The following is a 23,656-nucleotide window of genomic DNA, read 5'->3' on the forward strand; positions in this document are numbered from 1 at the left end:
CTTCTCCTTACCCTTGCTATTTATCACTTTCCAAAAATACATAGTGCTAATTAAAAATAGAGGCAATGGATTTAAACAAATTTCAACAAGAAAGTTCAGCAAAGTCTGAGAAAATATCTTCCAGTAAGTAATGCAGTATCATCAATTTAACATGCTGTAATGTTCTCTATCACGAATTGTTTAATAATACCCAGAGTATCTTCACACCAGAAAATCACAGTAGCTTCTCTCTATATATATTAATATATAAAATAAAAGTAGCTACAAATATATAATACACCCTAATACATAAAGACAAAGTATGTTGACCCATGACCAAGAGGTAACTATCAGTAGACCAGGTTTATATTTCTTGTTCTCACAGCTATTTTGCAGCCTGCTGTAGGCTAGAATAGCTAAAAAAAGGGGTATCTTATCCTGGAAGCAGTAGTCACAGAAAATTCTGCACAGGCAGTTACTAACTGAGGTGTATCACACTTTTCCATGCCGTGTTTTATTTCGATAATACTGGTCTAACAAACACAGCTTGCTGTTTTTTCAATATTGCTCCCTCAATAGAAAATAATCCATTCAATATTGAAATTTCTATCAACTAATTATATAAACGCTTACTGTAGCACACTATATTCAAAACTTTTCCTCCATAACATGAGTATCCATAAAACCAATTGTAGTTGAATTTCTATTAAAAATAGCCAAAAATACAGTCTTTCTGTTGCTCAATATCCACCTACTCAAACACAATAAAGAGTGGAAAATCAACCTGAAGCATAACTGCATATCAAGATACTTTGTTAAATGTGTAAACAGATATAGTTGCAATGAAAAGGGAGATTATCTACTTGCAATTGTCAGGCTAATAAATTCTTTGTGTCCAAACACACAAAAGCCTACATCTAGTTCTGGATCTCTCTAAATATTAGAATTGCTGAGGCCATAGCAATACTCCATCTGTAGCACTTACTACACAACATAAAACTATGAAAAGCCTGTAACTCAAAAAACCTGATGGTCTTTTCCAATATTCAATATCCCTTAAAAGGCTTAATGAGGGAAAAGGATACAGAAATACAGTTTCACAGAGAAATAAGAAGTGAAAAGTTGCTAGGCATATAAAAACCTCCCTTCCTCGCTTAAGAACAGTCTGACAGTCTGAAGTGGGCGATATCTAATCCCAGTTAAATAAATAAATAAACATACATGATGGCCCAGAAGGAAAGAATGGACGCTACAGATGGAAGCCAGAGCCAGTGTGGGTTTAACTAAACTTTTAAATATGGTCTTCATAGATACAGGCTACGGTTCTGGACTGGGGATAGAACTTGTCTGAATGGAGCTTCTAAAGCTTAAAATTAAAGAGAACAATGGCAAGTATGCTGTGCAGCGATATTTACTACATGTCTCAGGAAGCTATGAAAGCGATTGGTTTGAAGTCAGGCCACTGGAACATATGCCTGGTCAAAGTAAGTTTTGGAAAGGCATCAGATCCATTTTGACAATCTCTCATTTCCAGCAGTTTTCACTAGAAAAAGGAAGAAGTTGATAGGAAACTTACTCAGCGCTCAGCTCTCCTTCTAGTTACTACAGTAAATACTAGTAGTGGCAGCTTTACTAGTGGTAGCTGTGACTTAAGCATGTATTTTAAACAGCTAAAGAAAAAGCTAAAAGCTTGGATTTGATCAACAGATGCAGTTTTAAACGACAGTGAATTTATGGGTGCATGTGTCCTTCATCTGATCAATTGTATTGCCAATCTCAGTATTTGGATACATACCCCCAAGAGGAAAGATCTAGACAGGCAACTCACAAAATATATCTATTAATGTACATTGCAGATAAAACCAAAACAGGTGACTTAGTGGTTTAATGAAAGTAAAAAATTAGCCAAATACAATCATATACCCTCTTAAATTAAACATTTGGAATGGAAATAATTGAATTCTTGCCCCCAAAGTCCTGTTTGGTTTATTCCCCCAAAATTACCATAAAATGTTTAGGTTTCCAATGGTGTTTTAAAATATTATTCTTCACGAGGTAAGAAAAGATGAGACATTTTGGGTCTTTAGAATTAATACAATCAAAGACAATATAATAAAAAATCTGAAACAGAAACAATTTGCTGGTGCATTTTAAAATAACAAATGGCAAAGTTCACATAGGCTTAGATGCCTGAAAGCTTGTTCATTTTTTCCAAGAGTATCTGTTGGTATAAAGGTATTTCCTTTTAGAAACATGCCTTGGTTTCACTGAATAAATTTTATACTTTTCTATAGATTGCTGTGTTCTACTATCTACCTGCATATGTTTGCAGCAAACCCTATTTTAAAATTTGGAAAAAATTTTCAATTTATTTGCTTGTTTTGGTAGTTTAATTCTATCTATCCCAATGACTATACAAAGACTGGGTAACAGATTAATGTTGGGCATACATTACTAATTTTAAAAACCTAATGTATCTAGTGATAAATATTGAATTAATATTATATATTAATTGTATGTGCAATTCATATGCAAAATACGCCCCTTAAGGAATACCATGAAAGGCTCTTGAATTGCTGTGCATGGAAAAGGATGATTATTTGAGGTCTTCTACCTTACTTCTGAGAAGCACTCCAATAATCATCTAGGATAATAATTTAGGAAAAGTAAGCCTGTGGAAGTGAACATTTAACAGCTCCTTTTGAGAAGCAAGCATTATTAAGATTTCTGAAAAAACCTGAAAATTATGTGTATTTTCATAAAGTCATCTTGTATGATTCGCCTTTTTTTTTCTGTTCCCTCTTGTGCAGGAAATGCTCCAGAGTATGGTATTTCCAGCTGATCAACATCTCACGTTATATATAATGTTCAGATGCTATTCTAACTTCACCCCACTTTAAACCTATCCACATATGAATGAAGCTTCATACAGCCATTACCTAGAACAAGAAGGCAATCAGAAGCAGTCAGCATGGATTTAAGACCAGGAATTCATGCTTCACCAATCTGACAGCTTTCTACAATATAATGACTAGCTTGGTGGATGAAGGGAAAGCAGTAGATGTTGTTTCCATCAATTTCAGCCGGGCTTCTAACGCTGTCTCCCATAACATCCTCATACACAAGCTGGTAAAATATGGCTTAGATAAACAGACCGTGAGGTAGACTGACGAGCAGCTGAGCTGCTGGCCTTCAAAGGATTGTAAGCAGCAGCATAAAGACCAGTGAGAGGCCAGTCACTAGCGGTGTACTCCAGGATCAATACCGGCACCAATACTGATTAATATCTTCATCAATGGCCTGGATGGTGTGACTGAACACACCCTCAGCATGTTTGCAGGCAATGAAGAAGCGAGGAGGGTTGACCGACCCACCAGGTAGGCGGTTGTGCTGCCATTCAGAAGGACCTCTGCAGGCTGGAGAAATGGGCCGATGGCAGTGCCGTGAAGTTCAGGAAAGGGAAATGCAAAGTCCTGCACCTGGGGAGGGATAAGCCCAGGCTGCAGGCTGACTGGGTGGAAAGGAGCTTGGCGGAGAAGGACCTGGGTTTCCTGGTGGACAGCAAGTTGCTCGTGACACAGCAATGCACACGCATGGCAAGGATGACTGGCGGGATCCTGGGCTGCATTAGGCAGTACGTCAGGAGCAGGTTGAGGGAGGTGATCCTTTGCCTCTACTCAGCACTGGTGAGGCCACCCCAGGAGCACTGTGTCCCATTCTGGGCTCCCCAGTACGAGAGAGAGGGACACGGTCGAGTGAGTCCAGTGAAGAGCTGCAACGATGACTAAGGGGCTGGGAACACCTGCCCCAGGAGGAGAGGCTGAGGGAGCTGGGACTGTTGAGATCACAGCAGAGAAGGCTCAGGGGGGAATTTCATCAAAGTGCACAAATTTCTGGGGAGGGTGTTAATTAGAGGGAACAAGGCTCTTCTCCGTGGTGCTCAGTGACAGGACAAGAGGCAGCAAGTGTATTAAGATATACAGAAGGAATCTGGTTTGTTTATGATGCAAAAAAGTTTTCTAAGTAATAAATAAATATGTAGAGTGAAAATGTAGTGTTCCAGCAGGTAATATCACTAAAAAAATGCCAAATCAGCTGTGACTAGCCAGACAAAACCAGCAAGCTGAGCTTCCATCAGTGACTTCACTTTCTGATTATGGGTTCACTGTTATATACTATTATTCCCAAAAGGGGGGTGTTTTGGGTTTTTTTGGATTTTTTTTTTTTTTTTTTAGATAAATCTTTCAGGAATCTAAAAGATTCTTTGTTGTCAGCAAGAAGGCATTTCTTGTTTAGTGAGATCTGGAAGTGTATTGATAGCATTTGTCTTTGAATTTCATAGGAAATAATGACCCAGCCAAACACTTGACAATTTCTACTTTACTCTTGGGAAAATCATGACATGCACATCAAATAAAGGAATGGGAAAGTGTTATTTTTCACCTACCTTCTTTTGCCATTTTTAAAGCTTTTATTAGCGTTTTGATGGCCTGTTGGTGTTCTTTATTTTCTAGCATTTTGTCTGCTAGTAATGTATAAATTCTCCAGAGATGCTCACACGCCAGTGAATTGTAAGTATGGCCTGTCTCATCCTTCCATGTCGAACCCTCTGTTAGCTGATAAAATGCTTCATAATGCTCTGCAGCTTTCATGACATGACCTGAAAAATGAATTCATAATTACAATCAGTGTAATCAATTTTTTTTTTTTAAAGTTATTAGTCTATAATAATTTTCTTATTAGAAAGTAAGTTGCAGCCAATCATTTCACAGATTTCTCAGGAATCTCCAATATACAACTTACAGGTCACTGGAAAATACTACCAAATCTCACAGTTACCAGTAATGCTGTAATTTAAGCTTATTAAATTCTAAATTAGCTTTCCTTTGTAGATTCACAATGTTAGACAGGTGTGATCCCAAGGATGCAAAGTCAGATTTTTCTAGAAAATACATCTAGTACAGATTCATAAATATAGCCTTTGTGGATCTCGTATTTCAAAATCTCATCTATGCATAAATAAACACAATTCAAACTATTCCTCAAGTTTCTTTTCCCGTATCGATCAATCCAAACCAAAACCAGTGTTGAAAGATTTGAAATGTGGAGAACAGAGGTCTCAAAACTATGTGTGTGTGTGAAATATCTTTATTCAAATAATTTAATTGATGAAAAAAGAATTATTATGCAAAGTAATTTATTCAACAGTTAGTACTAAGCCAGCTCTGGTGAGCTTATGTAGTAAATTTACTGGAAGAGCATTAACCAGTAATAGATTAATTATTGAGCCTGAAGTAATACAATTTAAAGTCTTCAAATGTAAGTTAAACATCTTTAAGGCAAAAGAAAGTTTGAAGATAAAGTTCAATTCATTTTAACATGCAAGTAGTTCCACCCTCCTCTCTGCATTCAAGCTAGATTTATCTCTGTGTATAGATGCAACCCAGGAGATTTCCACCGTTTCTGGACAACAGAAATTCAAAGCCCTTTGAAAGAACAGAAAAGCTTTTCCTTATACCTAATGAGTACAGAAAAACTGCTGGGAAGCAGGTAAGATGAGACCATTTACAAGCAAGAAAATAAAAAAAAAAAAAACATTTTGGTCACAGTACCTTGTTTTACAAAGAATGTTCTATAGAAGGGAGAACTGGGAATGGGACTCTTGCTGGTAAGCTTGTGTGTGTGTGATGGAGGAATCTTGTCCCATAGGTCAACAATATATCAATTGCTATTTCTATTTCTATTAAAAGGTGAAACAAACCATAAACTAAGTTTGTTCAGATGTGTTTGTGGTTTACACCTTTTCTGAAACATGATTTACAGGGCATGATTACTGTTTTGCAGACTCTTCTTACAGTGCTGCATTCAAATTACAAAAAGAACCAGGAAGAAGAGAAGTTGTTGCCCAATTGTACAAAAGGAAGGGAGAGAAGCTTGGAGAAAGACCTTCTTTAAGCATTCCAAGAGAAAACAAGTCTAGTTCTCCAGGCCTCCAGCCAACCTAGAAGCAGCAGAACAGCTATGACTGATTCCTCTTATTAATTTAATTTTGTCTTTTGCATAGGTTACCCTTTTATTACCATGCTTTCAATTTTGCAATATAAAACATAACTCTTATATTTATTATAATTGAATTTATTGTCATATTCAGCTTCTCAGATTATTAAAATGAGTTCAACTAAAACTGACAAACACAAGAAACTTCTCTTTCAAAGAAGCAACTAATTCAATGAGTTTCATACACAGATCATTTTAAGGCTTTACGATCTCTGATTCATATAAAAGTCCCAGAGGACACAAGAAAGAGTGCTGCAGAGTGAAGTGCCAGGTAAAAGGGGAGACGGCAGGCTTTATTCAGTTTAACTCCAGCTAGGGACAGGTATTGTGGAAATCACACAAAATTTTGGAAAAAATCTTACTGACAGAGTAGCTGTCAGACCCTGTAAACAGACAGGAAAAGTTCTATACATTCTTTCCAAAACATCACATACTTTACATCAGACAACAAACAGAAATGCAAAATGAAATTATCATGACCAGTACAAGCTGTTTAAGGATTCACTGACAGTACACGTAACAGGGAAGAGATGTAGACTTGCTAAACCCAGATGAAAACTCTTGCCCATTCTAAAGAGGTTTCCAATTTGAATTTGGGTTTCTGCCTATCCAGCCCAGCTAACTTCTTAGGGCAAGTCCAACTCAGAGATCAACAGAATTCCAGTTATCCAAGTTGCTAAATGCAGAATTAAGATAATAATTGAAGAAGCTGGTGTCAGCTTTCTGACCAATGATGGACAGTTGAGTTGAAATTTAATTTTAATAGCTAGACACAGCATTTTATCCACTTGGATACTCATAAGCACACACAGAATCCTCCTTGGAATTCTCCCCAAAGTTTATTAATCAACTGATTAGTCCTTTTGAAAGGATATTGCCATAAATATAAGTGATCTAGTTTCACTACATGTGCAATGGATTAATTCTTTAGAATAATAGATTTTGATTCATGTGTAACTCAAAAACTTCTAGTAAGAATGGGAAGCAACAAACAAATGAATGGTATCGCCTGGATAAATAATTTGAAGCTGAACACAGTATCTGAGTTTCTCCTAAAGACTCCGTAATATAATCTCTTAATGGGACACATCATTTAGGTAAATAATACCTGCAACCTTCAGAACTATTGTTTAGATTGTTAGAACCATCAGGTATGGTAATTCTTACCCATGCTTCCTCACTTGCAGTATCCCCTTGAGAAAGTTTCTGTCAGACTAGAAATTGAACTCATATATCCCATGTACCCCACAGTTCTTAAGAGTTGACCTAACCACAAGAGCTGTGACCTGACATTTTACCAGATCTCAGTGAAATCTCTTTAGAAACAATACATCTATAGCAAGCTTTAAAATACAAAAGCAATATAATTATTTTTGGTACTACTTAAATGGAACTAAATTACATTTGGCTTCAATAAACTGTCAAGAAAGATTATGAAGTAAAAAGTAATAAAATCTCCTCACAGAAATGCCAAAACCAAGATGCTGAGCAAAAAAACCCAAACCAACACTAAACACCTGCTAGTTTCCTAAATGAGGGAGAGCTGGAATTCCTGACCTGAAAGCCTTTACATGGCTGAGAATTTGCTTACTGGTGACTCTTTCAAGTAATATTAGCTGTTTGGAGACCTCTCAAATTCATGGAAGGTGAAAAATTTTAGATTTTGAAATTCATTCCTCCATCAAAATAATCTGAAATCCTTTGTTCTCAGTGGCAAATGACAGATCAGCCTACCTCTTTAATCCATAATGTGTATATGAACCTCAAATGTTATAGAAAAATTATGTTTTCAGTGGAGTGGCAAGTTTATTCACTGTCATAAGTCAGTTTAGTTGGCATTGATCTGGTCAGTACATTCCAATCTTTAAACACTGAACTACTGTTAGGTGCAGACATAGGTAGGTGCTGTCTGAAAATCTTGAAAAGCATTAGAAAAAAGCAATAAGCCAATAACAGAACATTTCTGAGAGTATTTTTATCTCACCTGAGCAGTGACAAGGCAGAGTTTTAAATGACTTATTATCTACTGAAAGAAGAAAAAAGTAAAGAAGGAAAAACAATGAGTAGGAAAATCACTTGGAATAGTTTGTAGAAATGTATCTTTTAAATCTCTAGGAATTCAAAGAGAAAATCCAGAGGGTGTTTCTAGGAAATCTGTATCTGAAAAATCTATTTTCAAAATGTTATACAAAGCAGTATAGCCATTTTCAGTTGGCAACATCAACAACAATTGTGTATTTCTTTTCCCACTGCCATGCAGAAATTAGCTCAGCATGTACTAAATGGAGTTTGAGAACCTCTGATATCTCTTCCCTGTTTATCAAAGGAATCAAAAAAAAGAGAAACATAACTTAGAACATATATACTACCATTACTAAAATATTACAGTTTAACGTAGCTCAGGGCATGGTGTAACAAAAGAAACCCTATCAGCAATGGTTTAATCTTAAATATGGAAGGTAAACATTGTCACAATACAATTTTGGGAGTAAAGAATCAGTTTTAAACAATTACATGAATGTAAGACATCACTCTGCCACCAACAGTATCAAATTTTAGAAGTTACTCTTGTTTTCACAGCAACTCCATATGTATGCACAAAGATTTGTGCTATAGTTTTCACTGAGTTGCTTAGAAGTTAAAAAAATATGTTCATTCAAGCAAAAGAACTCAGTGTAAATTTGTAAATACTGAAGAGAAACGTTTTTACATTATCTAAACCTTCCTTTATAATTCCCTTTCCTAAAACCCACTCCAAAAGTATACATTTGTTATATCAAAATAGATATCAAACCAAAAGGCATATAGATGGAGACTACTATTTTGCCTTTTTTTTTAAGTAGAAAGATTGACTAGATATTAACACAAATGGGTTTAAATGTGAAGCTGCCATAAAAGCAGGCACATAAATGTAATTCTCCCAGCCGCTATTTTGATGCACATTTTTGATTCCATGAATATTTTATGAAATGGCCCAAACTAAAGCCATATAACATTCCTGCATTACTGATGCTTGCGCCCGTAAGCTACAAACATTAGAGGCATGATTGAGTGCATTAAAATGAACTCATTCAGCAGTGCATTGATTACTTGAAGGAGGAAAAAAAAAAAAAAGTTACTCCCACTTAAGAAAACAGCACACAAATCTGAAGTTTTCAATACTGAAATTGAAGATAGCAAATTTAAATAATGTGGTATTTAATAAAGGCAGTGCAAAACTATCTAGAATTCTCTATATACAGTCCTGACATTAATTAGGTGAGATGTTAATTAGGTCCACAGATTGCTTCCAGTAGTGTACAGGTAATTTAAAATGTCACAATCTGCAAAAAGCAGTGACTGACCTGTTCTAGCTCCATGCCTCAGCAATACTGAGAGCACCTAATGATTTCCTTTTCTATCAGCTCATACATTTACCAATGAAAATAATGCCACAGAAGCAATTGCACAAAAAAGTGACAGGTCTGTTAGGTACATTTCTTCAGCAGCACTAGTATAAGCAGAAAGCACATTTAATTCTAAATTATAAACAATTACTGAGGACTTTAGGAAATATTCCACTTTAGCTTAAAACAACAACCTAAAAGAACAATAAGGCTTTATGTATATTATTGCATATTTTAATCTAGAACTAGGACATCTTTCATAATCAATTATTTCACTGTACAGTGTGGACATAAAATCTGCTTGAAGCAACAGTTAATGGTAGCAAAAAAAGAAAAATGTTATTACTATTTTAAAAGTTATAGGCTTACATTTCAGCTTAACTGCTTAAACTACTTCTATTATTTTTAGTTTCCTATATTCAATTACAATAATTATGGTAGCAATATTCACACTGAAACAGTTAACAATCTGTCACGGTTTCTAATGTGAGCCACTATCTACAGAGGTTGTTATAAGTCTTTAATAGAGATGTGTTGGGAGGTAGAATGGAAAGATTACAAGAATCATGAAAGCAGGCTCTCATTCAGTAAATAGTTGAACCACCCTGGGCTCCTGAGGTAAAATGAATTGTACAGAAGTCCCAGAAGTCACTGGGACTGATCCCCGATGCAAGAACTTGAGTTTAAGTTCCATGTGCAAAAGCAAGACAAAAATTCTGGAAGACATTTAAGATAAAATTTTGCGGTTCCATAACTCCACAAGATTCCTTTAAAATACAACCAATCATCAGACAACAATCAAGGTATTCTTAAGACAAAGGATAAAAAGTTATTTTCATTTACTATACAGGAGCCAATCACATTTTTCAGAAAGATTGCACAGGGGGTTTTAGCTCATAAGAATATTGTGTAATGAACATGTTGGCTCATCATGGGTTATTCTGACAATTTCCCCAGTTTGACAATACACCAGTAGATCTCTCCCTAAAGTCTAAGTTGCTGAAGGTCAACTGAAAGCTTGCCTGAGAAGTAGAAGGCTTGAAGACATAAAGGAGAAGGAAGAAGATAGAAGGAAAGCTGAACATCACACAACCCAAGATATGGTATTGGTAGACGGAGACTGCAGTGCAAAAAGATGGTATTTTGTGTTCCCTTGTCTGGGTAAAGAACTGCTAGGCTAATCCTTGGCATTGCAATTTAGAGAATGATGTATTATTTCTGCTGACATTAGTTAAGCAAGTATCTGTTGTCTGAAAAGAATGACAGAACTATAGGAATCCAGTGAGCATTAGATCATATCTATTCTTGTCCTCTGAGGATCTAAATTACTTGCTTTAAAGCTCAAATACTCAAAATATACCTATAGGAACCTAGAGGGCAGTGCGTATTGTAGCACCCGCAGTAGGACCATTCACAGTACGTTATATCTCATCATCAACACATTATGATACTAAAAATGCTCTAAAAATATGTTGCTTAAAGGGTTCTCTAAGAGACATCTCACAAGCTAGGGATACGAGTTTCTCTGGTTGCTTGCCTGTCTGCTCTCTAATCCCTTCCCCTGCTGCTGCCAACACTACTGAACTGCAAAGAAGGAAGGGTTTCCCACAGGCAGCTGAAATGACAGCTGCTTTGGGGATAGTTTACTGTGGACCAGCAAGAGAAAAAAACTTGTAATTAACTGAAGAGCACATTACCAGAAGAGGAACTGCTGTGAAAAATCTTCTTGTTCTTACAAGAAAGCATGAAGAGTAAGCACAGGAGGAACAAGCACTGTTGTATGAGAGACTGGAATAAATATCCTCCTCTTGCCTTTCTTCCAGTTACTGCACTGTACCCTCAAAATTCTGGGTTAGCTCCAGGCCTTCTTAAATTGCTTCTGGCTCTACATAAAACGTTTCAGATTTTCGCTACGAGACGCAAAGCTACTCTCCAAACCAATTGCAACTACTCAGAGTAACTCTACAAAGAAAAACTGGTGTCAGTTACTGATTTCCCCGAAAACTATATGCACACAGACCTCACATATACTTTACAAAGAGTGGTACAAAAATATAACATATGGACACACATGAAAGACAATAATAAATCAAAGGGTGATTTCATACTAAGTGTAACCTTTAACTTAAATTTAGAAACATACCTGTAATTACTGTCTTGCTATCTGAACTACATCATATCACCGAACTTTCCCTTTAATTTAGGCTTAACTGTGGAAAAAACATTCATATTTCAGGCATTTTCAGAGAAGTCTAGGTCTGAGGTTGAATCTAGAATCTCCTTTAACTTTGCAACACTGTACTTGCACAAACTGATTTTGCAGCATTTTGCCCACATGCGCACTAAAGAATGTACTCTTCCACGATTAACATCCAACTTCAGCAAAAAAACTAGACAACTGAACAGGTGCCATATGAAAATTCCACTAACTTGTCTGTCCTACATTCATATTCAAATGAACCAACACATAAAATTTTGGTTCATAATTAAAATTCCTTTATTTTTTTAGGTTAATATATTCTATGAAAGCAACGTTTGTCAGATACTTTCTTCTAATTTGTTTGTTTATATATAAACACTTTTTGATATATGCCAATCTAGAGAATATTGCAACCAATGTTGAACAGGAGCTGAATAACAACATACCCGTTTTAAAGAGAATGGAATTCTTGCTTCACAATAACATTCAAACCTTATTCTTTCACTTTTGTAAAGCATCAAATGCTTTCTATATGCAAAGGCTACCTAAGATGCAAAATGTATTCAGGAAGCTCACAATGTAAGGCTCCAGGCTCTGAATAAGAACAGTCCCACACTCAGTGGGATGCTCACATTTCAGGTTTCACAAATATTTCAGTGTTTATAGGCAGATATCCAAATGCAGAGAGGGAAGGGAGGTGAAAATGCAGTGACGAATAGTGAAAAACGGCACACACTTTGCAGTTCTGTTTTTCAGGGCTTGAGGGTTTCTTTAGCTCAAAAGAACTAAATGAAAACAAGTTATATCACAGCTTAGTCTTGAGGAATAATATATAATTACCTTTTAAATACAGAAAATGACACTGAAGCAGACTGGTTTCACCAAACTACTTTTGCTAGCTCATGTCAAATGCTTGCCTCAGTTTAAATAATTTTTTGTAGTGATTCAGATCCGACTCCATTGCCCTTACTTTTCATAGCTTCCAATAATAAATTTAATATCAGATGCAATGCTCCAGCACTGGAGCTGTTCTGTTGTGCAGACAATCTACTTCAGAGCATGCTTTAAGTAGCAGGTTGGACTAATGACCTGCTGAGGTCCTTTCCAACCTGAATTATCTTATGATCCTCTGAAGAATAAGATATATTTTTTTATTAATAGCCTCGTAATGTTTGTTTTACTTATGACTTCTAGGGATTATTGATACTGGCTGAGGATTTGCCACCCCATCAGCTCTCAGTCCCACTGAGAGGGCACCTCTGGAAACACTACATCCTTTATCAATTACTAAAAGGAAACACTGCCTCTAGGAAAGTTTACGATGACAACTGCCCGTTCAGCTTGCCATAGTCCAAGCCCTTGCAAAGCTCTGAAGCAAAAAAATCTGTTAGTGAGCAGGCAGCTTTGAATGAAGCTTCTTCTCAGTACTACTCATTAAGTAGTAAATAATTAAAATACCCTGGAAAAGACAGGTAAAATACAAGCAGCAATGTCAGTAATAGACATGAAAGAGAAGAGAGGGAAAAAGAATTTAAAAAAGCAAAGAAATAATTCATTTGAAGTTTTAATAAAGTTTCATTTGCAGTCTTGTTTAAAGATATATCAGACTTTAGGGATGTAACCTAATTACATTTTTATTCTAAGTTCTATTCAAAGACCTTGGACTTTGAATCTTTAACACAGATCAAACATAGTATAATTTACTCATGGCTATCAATACTTTAAAAAGATCTCTTCATTAAATGTCACAGTCTTATGAACATGCACACAGACCAAACAGAGCCACAGTTGATACCAGAAACATTAAGAAAGAGTATGATTCTTGCAGAAGTGTGTATATAAACAATTCACTTGAGTGCTACGTGTTATATTCAAGTGTACATAAGATGTTTTTTCTAAAATATTTCTGATATGGTACCTTTCATAGTTCAGTGTAAACAACAGCAATACATTTCCCATAATTTTATGAAATATTTGGAAATGAACATTACAATCATCACATACCTAAGAATGGAAACTAATTTAATTTTATTTTTTTTTCATGTCTGATCTTTTAAGGAAAATACAAATCACAAAGTTTAGAATTTGCGCTTCTGCACTGCTTTTTTGAAGAGCTTCTCATTACAAGTAAGTATACAGACCTGTTACCAGGTTTTATATCAGAACTGAAAGATTCTCCACTTGAAGAATTAGGCTAGGAAAATGGCAGTGATAGTGAAAGGATTTAAGGAGGCTCTTGGCAAACCTGCTTACTTTTTCGTAGTGTAAAGAATATTATTACTTCACTTTGCTTAATAATAAACTTTAATATAAATCAACTGAAGGAAAAGCATGAAGAAAGTTTTTCTTTTTCACAATATTTATTTTCAGAATTGAAAATAGGAACCCTATGGAATTCTTCCCCTGAGTTCTCTTATTCAAAATCTCTTCATTGCCTACAAACATCATTTAATATAAGAATAAAAAAGAATTATACAAAGAATATTTTTATGAACTCAACAGGCCTTTTTGCTTTTATGTTGCATGTTCAGACGCTTCTTTCAGACTTTCTATAGAGTCTACTAATTTGAGTATACTAATTTGAACTGAAAACATACCTAATTTCTATAACATCATTTCAATATGGTACCTGCTAGTTCCTTACCAGTAACAACCCTGTAATAATAAGATGTCATTTATCGGGGAACTACATTCTGCACTTGCATGAGGATGAGCTCAATTATTTAATAAACCTTTTAAATCTGTCCTCCCCAAGAATCTAGCTGGATTTATGGCTGCTTCTATCTGCTGCTGACTGACAGAGAAAAGCATTGTATCTGAAGACTTTATCTCTTAGCAATTTGCTGCTTAAGTTTTTTTAAATTATGCTCTACAATCAAGTTTTTCCCAGGTAACTTATGTATTCAATTTTTAAACAACCAGAAAAACCTCAATATAACTGCTTTGTGAAATAGCGTACATGCAGAGTAACAAAGACAGAGATTCAGTTGATAGGATGAAAATCAATAAAGTGTTTTAAATGATCAGACTGGATATGCAGAATTCTATGTCCCATTAAGGAAAGGTTTCTTTCTGTCTTTAAAGTTCCCTGATGTGGAGACTCTTTTAAAGTGTATGTCTCTATATGAACTTAACGACAAAATTTAGCAACAGGTATATGTAGCCAAAGACAGGATTTGGAGACACATGAGCAAGTTGTCAAGTCTGAACTATTCCTACACTTTTTTTTTTCTGAAAAAGTTGTTTGGAATGAATAATCACAACTAGGAATAAGTCTTAAAAATTAGCAATCTGGGATATATATGGGGATATAATGATAAATCAGTGGTATTTGGTGGCTACAGGATATGGTCTGTTATATAAAAAAAATTTACAAGATTCAAATTAAACACACTACCTGTTCTCCCAAACAATGAACAGTACAAAAAGACATTTTCAGGTTAGTCTCCACAGCAAACAAGCCTAAGTGATCATCCTGTCCTCCAACTAGATTTGGAGTGAACTTCAACCAAATTTTAAGAGGTGGTAAGAAGCATGTAGACAATAAGTTCCCGCCACCACTTAGAAAATTAGTAGCTGGAGGACAGACGTTGATCCAAATTACAAATAGAAAGACAGGCCAGACTCTGCTGTACATCTTCTAGAGGGCAGCATGCTGCTTGGCCAGCTGGCAACTAAGCACTGACCAGTCAGCATCATGTTCACATATAGCTTTCAATTTATCAAAGCACACACTGAACCTTACCAGGTACCAGCATTATAGAAGCATACAGGAAATGGTATTGTGTAAGCGCAGAACAACATGGTGGTTCCTGCACATAAGGGTATATAGTCTCTAAATCTCTAGAACTGCAACTCTCCTTTATACCACTGCCATATTTTGACCAGCACTCAGGCTTCCTATGAAAAAAAATTACATAGGCATTTGTATCTTTTAATCCCTTTTCCCTTTTTAGTCCACACTATGAAAAATCCCATTATAAAAACAAAGGGAGAGGAAATTACAAGGCTAACCTTTTATCAAAAATCACAAACTTATCTGGGTATCATTTTAAAGCAAAAGAAGTTGCTTATAATAAGGAATTTATCACAGACACGAGGAATGGCAAAACCAGAAAGGCCTTGGGTAGGTATTAGCGGATAATTTGAATTGCTTTTGTTCCTGAAGCTTTCTTTCTTCAAGGGATCCATTTTAGCTTGCCTTCTTCCAGTGTCAGACCTGCACTTCTGAATACAACAGTATGGAGACCTCTAGATACTGGCTATACACCTTATGGTGGAAACAGCATTAAATAGGCAGGTTGGATAGTTCAAATGCAGCAATACTGTTATCAGTAACAGTTCTGCACTCCACAGGTAGTAAAGAAGAAACGTCTCACTCTTCACAAATGTTGTCCCGCTGGTTTATTTACCAACCGTTTCTAATTTGGCAATCAGATTGTGAAGCAGCACTTTTCATTTCTACATTATATAGCAAAATGAGGATTTGCTATTTACGTGGGCTTGGCAGACTTGCAACACAGATAACAATATGAAGTTCTATTAATGTAGAATGTACATGTGGGCTATCCATCCCACAGGTGAATTTTATTCTGGCTATACTTAGCAACCTCCTAGCAAAAGACACTACATGTTTATGTAACTGAAACAAAGTCACAAAATGCGCACACAAAAAAGCATAACAAATTTCATAAGCAATTTTAACTTTTGCCTTTTTAAACCTTTTTAGTATTTCATTTTGCAATATTAACATCCTCTTTTTTTTTATCTGAATATAAATTATTTCTGCCTGAAGGCAAACCAGCTGGGGAAATTCTGCTTAAACGCACATATTTCCTCTGCATAGATACTCGTGAAAGTATGCTAAGTTCCTCTCAATAATTTATACATTACTGTTTTTAATTGAAAAACATTTGCCATAAACAATTCAAAACACAAAATCAACAATTTCTTAGCAGTGGATTAAATGGGACCTGCCAAGAACAAGAAAATAATCAGTTTAGACTTTTTATGTTCCAAAATAAACAGATGATGTTGTGAACTGTTTTTAAGTTGTTGTGTACCAAATATATATAGTAATTAATACTAAAGTTTCAGAAGCTTGAATCAAATGCCCATTAAGCTCAACAGGATTTTTTCCACCAACTTTTACAATGCCTCGATTAAAAACTTTAATTTCAACATATGGTAAAACAATAGGTATAATACTATTCCGCAGTGTTAATCCAGATTGTCAAAGTCTGTAAGAATCCAGTGGTTTTTTTCCCACAAAAGATTAATTACATCTTTTTATAAGTCCCTTGTGTTCCGTAGGCCTTTCAACCAGAAAACTCTATATCAAATTCTAACCTATGAAATAAACTGTATTTTATCCATGATTACAGATACAGCATTTATACCTTTCTCATAAATCAGGTATAATTTTTTAATATATTTGGGAAGGGTGTGGAGGGATCAAAGTGATCAACTCTGGCATAACATCGCTCTGACTGAAAAGCAACAGGAGCGTAACATTGCTTATGATCAAGGCAGAACTGGATTAAGACTGAACACTTAAGACCCCTTCATTAATTTGCAGAATATGGCAAATGTTTTGAAATGTCTAAGCTTATTTTAGAAAGGACAAAGGAGACCCTGATCACGAATTCTTTATAACTTACAAACTATGAAACACACACGGACAGACAAAATGGGGTTTATGGATTAGCTGTATATTATAGGAATCAGCACTCAGATACCTAACATTGCTATTAGCTTTGAATTCTGTCCTTTCTCCTACTAGTTCTGCCTGCCTTTACTCTTTCCGGTCTGTAAAATATTTCAGAAAAAGTGTTACCTCCACTACTGTTGATCCTTATGTGCTAGCAGAATATAAATCTGATGACTAATTCAGTCACCACTGCATTGAGATTAACGGCATAATTTTCACACATCTCACAGCTCTCATACCAGGGGATATGCAGTTTTTGGCATGGTACTGATTTACATTTGGAATTCAATGTGAAAGTTTTATTTGTTGAACTCTACTGTGACACTTACATGCTTTCTCAAAACTAGTTATTTAAATGTATCCAGAAACATTTCCAAGCACTGCAACCAACAGGTACAGAAGGCTGTGTCTTTCCTAGTAAACCCTCTTATCCTTCAAAACAGTGTGGCTGCTTGCAAACTGTCTGTTAGGGAAAGTTCCTGCAACACTCCTAATTACCAGACTGTGCCCATAAATAATTGCAGGGCAGGAAAGTCCAAGTCAGCACAAGCTAGAAGCATGTACAGGACTGTTAATACTATTTTACCGCTAGCCTGTGCTCCAATGCTCATAGACATCCTCACGCACTGCTTAATTTACTCATGCAGGAAAACAACCACAGCTTGTGAATGTCTACATTTGCTGCTAAAGTCTGAAAAGTAAGAGTTGAGATCCTTGCATCATTTGAGGGTGGGAGAACAGATATTTGTAATAAGATTGTAGTGATGGTGTTTTTGTTGCTTCCTCCGGAGTTCTTGATGTCACTCTTCCTGTTACACTGTCCCACAGACAATGTACCACTAACCTATCTTTTTGTAAGGGTGTGCCTTAAGGAAAGAACAGTCATGTATCTGTATTAGAAAACCACCATCAGATATGTTAATTACTCATCTTTAAGCTTCTCTCACAAATGCAGAATTGCTTGACATGAAGATAGAATGTTGGTATCTGAAGTACTGGCTTTAAAGCACTGGCTACATTTGAATGTGTCTGCTCATATTGATGTATACATATGTCTGTATATATAAGTGTATGTGTGTATATATATACATGTACACACATACACATCTATATACAAACACCTGTATTACTTTGCACTGGCTTTGGTGGCTGCTTTTAGAACAAGTACACTTTCAGGTATCTGTTTTTATTATGCTTTTGAATAATACAGAAATATATCTAACTTTGTTATAACCTATTTAAAGCAAACAACTACTACAAGTAAAAATTCCTTGTTTCCTCTGGACTTCTTTTGTTACTGATATCAATTGTCGGAAACTTTGGGATGCATATATTTAAGGTCTACATTGTTTCATGCATGACAAATATTAACCATTTAATACAAAACAGAAAGCACTCAAATACTGGTGCTGGCAGTGTAAGAACCTATAGAAACTAGCACTAGCCATTATGCTTATCAGTACACTCAGATTGTGTTTCTTCTGCAAGTTACAACAGTGTAAACCTGAAGTTCACAATTAACTTTAGCAGAGTTTACACTAATATAATTAATCACAGACTATGATAATCTTATTCTCTGATATGCAGAAAAATGCACATGTTTATAATGACTGATATTACTTTAAAAACACATTCAAAGCACAGGAATAAAAAAGATTTTTTAAAATTGATTTTTCTTAACTGAGATTGTGTCACAAAGCCTGTGCTTACTTGGACGACAATTAATGCTGGATTTAATGTGAGAAAAAAATACTAAAATATGACATCACTTTTTCAATGTGTATAAAGTGACATGGGCATGTTTAATAGCCATATAAGAAAATTACTATTAACCAAACTAATAAAATAATTCATTATCAGCCCCCTGAGGAAAGACAAACTATGGGGTGAGTACAGCTAATTGAACAGGATCATAGCCTGTATACTCTTACAATAATCAACGAGCAGCATGTAATTTGGGTGACTTGTAAACAGAGACCTTATTTTACAGAGTTTTTTAAAGAAGAGATTAAAATCTCGTTCTGCAAAGAACTGTCACTAGAATTGTGTTTGGTTCAAGCAGAATGTTCCATTTGTGTCTGTAGCAGGCTACTCAATTACAATTTTCTTTCCCTTATGTACTGACAACCACTAATCGCCTGCATCCAAATAGCATGACTGAAGTCTACACTGCCAACACCTCAAATATTTAGCTTTGAAGATTAATGAACATCAGATTATATCCAGCCTTTAGGACAGGGACCAGGCTGAAAGTCAAAGAACTTTAAATTTGATTACACAAAAATTATCCAGCAAATTTATTGATTTGCTTCCAAGGCAAACAACCACCTTTGAAGTACATTTAACTTTATACTCCCAAGCAATCAGTCCTAAGCATATATAGACAGCTTCCATTCACAAGTAATTAAAAATCCACCACTGGGCGAGAGAACTGAAAAGAACTGGTCCAAGATATTTACATCTAAAAGGATGTACACATGAATGTCTGTAAGGCTAACTTCACGTTCTTGTAAATTCTCCCATCTCCTCGCTGCACTAGTAATCATTGCAGTTAATATAGAGATGATGATTTAAATCAGATGAAAGCATCATGTAAATGCTAGGTATCATTTGCATACCTACCTCCCCCCGTATTTATATAGCTACACATACATATTCCTGTATGTATATATTAATGCACACATACATATCTATTAATGTGTATCTATTCCTGTATATATGTACATATCCCCATAGGAAATGGGTACCCAACTCATTCAATTCACAAACAAATGAAATTACAGCATTATAAATAAAGGAACAAAAGAAAGGCCATTTAATTTATAAGCTATATATGTCTGTTCTAATACCCAAAATAGCATGTTTAGAATTTAACTTATAACACCATTAATACTCATGCAACTTTATACAATGTCAGCTCAACATCTGCTCTTACACTTTTTCTGCAAACAGAACTTGTGATTTAGTTTTTCATCCACTGAAAATAAAAAGTGCATGGAATGCATCTGCTCTTTTTCTCAATGGTCCCTCAAAGCAAATCCTATGCTTACTCTCTCAGTTTATTCAGTTTTCTATCCCTCTCTATGGAAAATGGACAGACCCTACAGATTCAGCGAAGCTTTACCCTGGGCAGTGAAAATGCACCTTCATTTATTTCTCTCTCCTTAGCAATGTTAATAAGAAGCCTCTCTTCTGGAAGTTTCCAGTATTTTACAGCAGAAAAATGAAATGTCCCCTCCTCTGAGCATCCCAAAATGTATTTTGTAAGTTTACTTGTATGCTTTTGTACCGAGCTTAAAGATATTTAAGTATTCAACAATTTTTCCTTATCATATGAAAGTAAGAAATGTTAAAATTTTTTTAGACAGTGGTTGGATAACAGTAGTGGGTCATGCTCAGCGTGAGCCTTTGAAGCTACAAATAGATAGGGATGTTTGCTTTTATGCACCATCTTGTAATTGTATTTTTCAGTAACTGAAGGACCAAGTGAAAAGGTTGCAAAAAATCCAGCAACTTCAATAGTTTTCTTCTACTGAGTATCAGACAGACAACCTACTAAAGCATTTTTCATTCAAAATGAAAATTACTTGGTTGTGACTGGCTGGGCTTTAAGCAAGTGCTATCTTATCTACCGGGAAACTGGATTTAGCTTAAGTTCAATTCCTAGAACAATACTGGAATAAATAAATAATCAAACAGATTATTTCCAAGCATTTAGAGAAAACATGAAAATATTACAGCCAATGCCAATACATCAAAAGTGAGTGTCATCAAATCAATCTTCTCTTTAAGTCGGTACCAATTCTTTCTCACTGTCATATAATTTTCTTGGAAAGCATTAGGGAACCATAGTTCACCTGCAAGTATTGTTAGGTGAGTGCAAATTAGTTAGGAAATCCTATATAGACATTGGTTACCAGTAGTTCACTGTCAGTATGGAAAAAGGTATTTGGTGAGGTTCCACATGCTCCTGTCCTAGGTCCAGTTTACCAATTAGTATTTTCATTAAGGATCTGAATTACAGGATAGAAAAATGCCTTTATAATGTTCAAATGATACCAAACTAAAAAGAAGAGAAAGTGTTGAAGAACAACTTCAGAATTAAAAACAACCTTGACAATTTCTGGAAACCACCTATAAAACACAGGATGCTACTCAGTGCAAAAAGCAAGCAACATACTGCATTTAGGCAGAACTAACTGGTGATCTCAGAACTGGGAACAGAATAGCAAGTTAACAGTTCTTCAGAAAAGAATTTCAAGATTACTGAAGGTCATAAACTGAATATGAGTATGCAATTTATGCTGAAACGAAGAATGTAGATGTCATACCTGAAAACACAAATAGAAACACAGCTTGTAAGAAAACATTCCATTTTATTGATCATTGGTATGAACTCAAATTTTAAAACTGAATCCAGCTCTGGGTGTTGCAGACAAGAAAGATACAGCAACAGTTCAGAGGAAAACATTGTAAATGGCCAACAGTCTAGAAAATATGAGGAAATAATAATAAAAAAGCAATATTTCAGCTTTAAGAGAACATGGGGGGGGGGGGGGAAGGACCATAATCTTTCAATTAAAAAAAATATTGTAGGTTTTATGTTTTGTGTCCAGGTTTATGCTGGGAAATTAGGCAGTCTTTCAAAACACACCCATTCTGTCAGACATTTATTGGAATTACACTATTTCCACACAATACTTCAACTCCTGTGAATCTTCTTTTTTCTAAAAAAAGACATTCTCTTTGAGAAACCAGCCACAAGCTGAGCTCAAAGTTGGAACGGTTTCAACCACAAAGTCAAACATAAACCCAAAAATGTAGCGACCCAGACTGTTACAGACACACAAACCCCCTCTGCCGTGAAAGGTAATGTATGCTTTTAAATATAGAAACAAGGCTCATCTTGATATAGGAAAGTAATATTTTTCACACAAGAACAATCATTCACTGGAACAGCCTCTCCAGGGGGGTGGTAGAGTCCCCATCACTGGAGCCTTTCAAGATGTGGTTGGACAGGGTGCTAAAATAATCTCATCTAGGCTCCCTTTCCCATGAAAGGTTGGACCATATGATCTTTTGAGGTCCTTTCCAGCCTGGATTGTTCCATAATTCTAGTTACTTCTATTAATATCTTTTCTGGTTTCAGAGACTCACAGTTTGAGGATACAGATACATGAATGGAGAAATGGAGCTTGTGGAAAGGTATAAACCATTAGCAAACACAAACATGGCAGTCACGTACAAAAAAACCAGGGTGTCATTTTCAGTCAAGAGAACCAGAAGGTAGTTTTTACAAAGAACACAAAAATAGACTGTTTTATTCAAGTGTAAATTGGAGGCAGGATTAAACTGAATTACATGTCCATACCTCTTTTAAATCAACCCAGTTTGTGTAACTACAGATGCCATCCTACTCAAACACCTGTGGCCTGAGGCAGCACTACCAGTCTCTTGTCAAAAACAAGCAAAAGAAAATAAGGCCAAAACCAAAGAACCCTTTTGCTAAACAAATGCTTCCTTTAAACTTGTGTTTTGTTTTTCATCTGATAGAGTACTTTCAACTGTAGGTGGATGTCAGAGGAAACACGTCTGTAAATAATTATAATCTTTGTCTTCCTTTTTGCTGCTGCAAAAATTAAAATTGCAACAGTTTTAAAATGTCTTTGAAATTATTATTGCAAATCAACTCTACACTAAACACTGTGCCCTGTGATGAAACACAAATTGCCAAATATGACTGTCTCAACGCTGATCCAATGTAGCTTTATGATCTGGGTGACTTACCTTGTTCCTCATTGATGAGGCCCATATTCACATGTGCTTGTGCCTCTCTTCTCCCACCATCAATTTTTATTAGTTGAGCAGTGTTAAAGCATTGCTCATAAAAGTAATGACTTAACCATTTGTCCTCAGGGTCATTGAAACAGTAGGCCAAGTTAAGCTGGTTATCGTACACCTCCTCATAGTGCCCTTTAAAAACAAAGGTTACAATCAAAATGTTAGATTATCATCAGCTTTCAGAAGTCTTGCATATTACAGCAGTAACCATATAATGAAAATGAAGAGCTATTTACATTTCCACCACTCAAATACCACCAAGTTCTGCTACATGTCCACTCAAAGAAATATGATAAAGGCAAAATGATAACCTTACAAATTAGGCAGAACTGAAAACCTATTTTAGAAAAACCACAATAAATTGCTCTCATTTCTGTATGCTACACCAAAATTCAGTTCAATAAAACATGCAAAACCTGGATAAGACAATGGCTAGTCAAAAGAGAGAAGCTAGACTGAGTAAAAAAAAAAAAAAAGCACACA

At 35.6% G+C, this 23,656-nt stretch overlaps 1 protein-coding gene across 1 annotated transcript in view; it reads right to left on the reverse strand.

The window, feature by feature from the left end:
- TTC29 (tetratricopeptide repeat domain 29) overlaps positions 1-23,656 on the reverse strand; it is a 134,655-nt gene that overhangs the window by 81,473 nt on the left and 29,526 nt on the right. Inside the window, exons 4-5 of the mRNA XM_040582335.1 lie at positions 23,120-23,305; positions 4,427-4,639 (exon numbers count right to left, since the gene is read on the reverse strand). Coding sequence (XP_040438269.1) covers positions 4,427-4,639; positions 23,120-23,305 — 399 coding nt within the window. The remainder of the gene's footprint in view (positions 1-4,426; positions 4,640-23,119; positions 23,306-23,656) is intronic.

The sequence above is a fragment of the Falco naumanni genome, chromosome 1, assembly GCF_017639655.2.
Source record: "Falco naumanni isolate bFalNau1 chromosome 1, bFalNau1.pat, whole genome shotgun sequence".
Classification (NCBI taxonomy): domain Eukaryota; kingdom Metazoa; phylum Chordata; class Aves; order Falconiformes; family Falconidae; genus Falco; species Falco naumanni.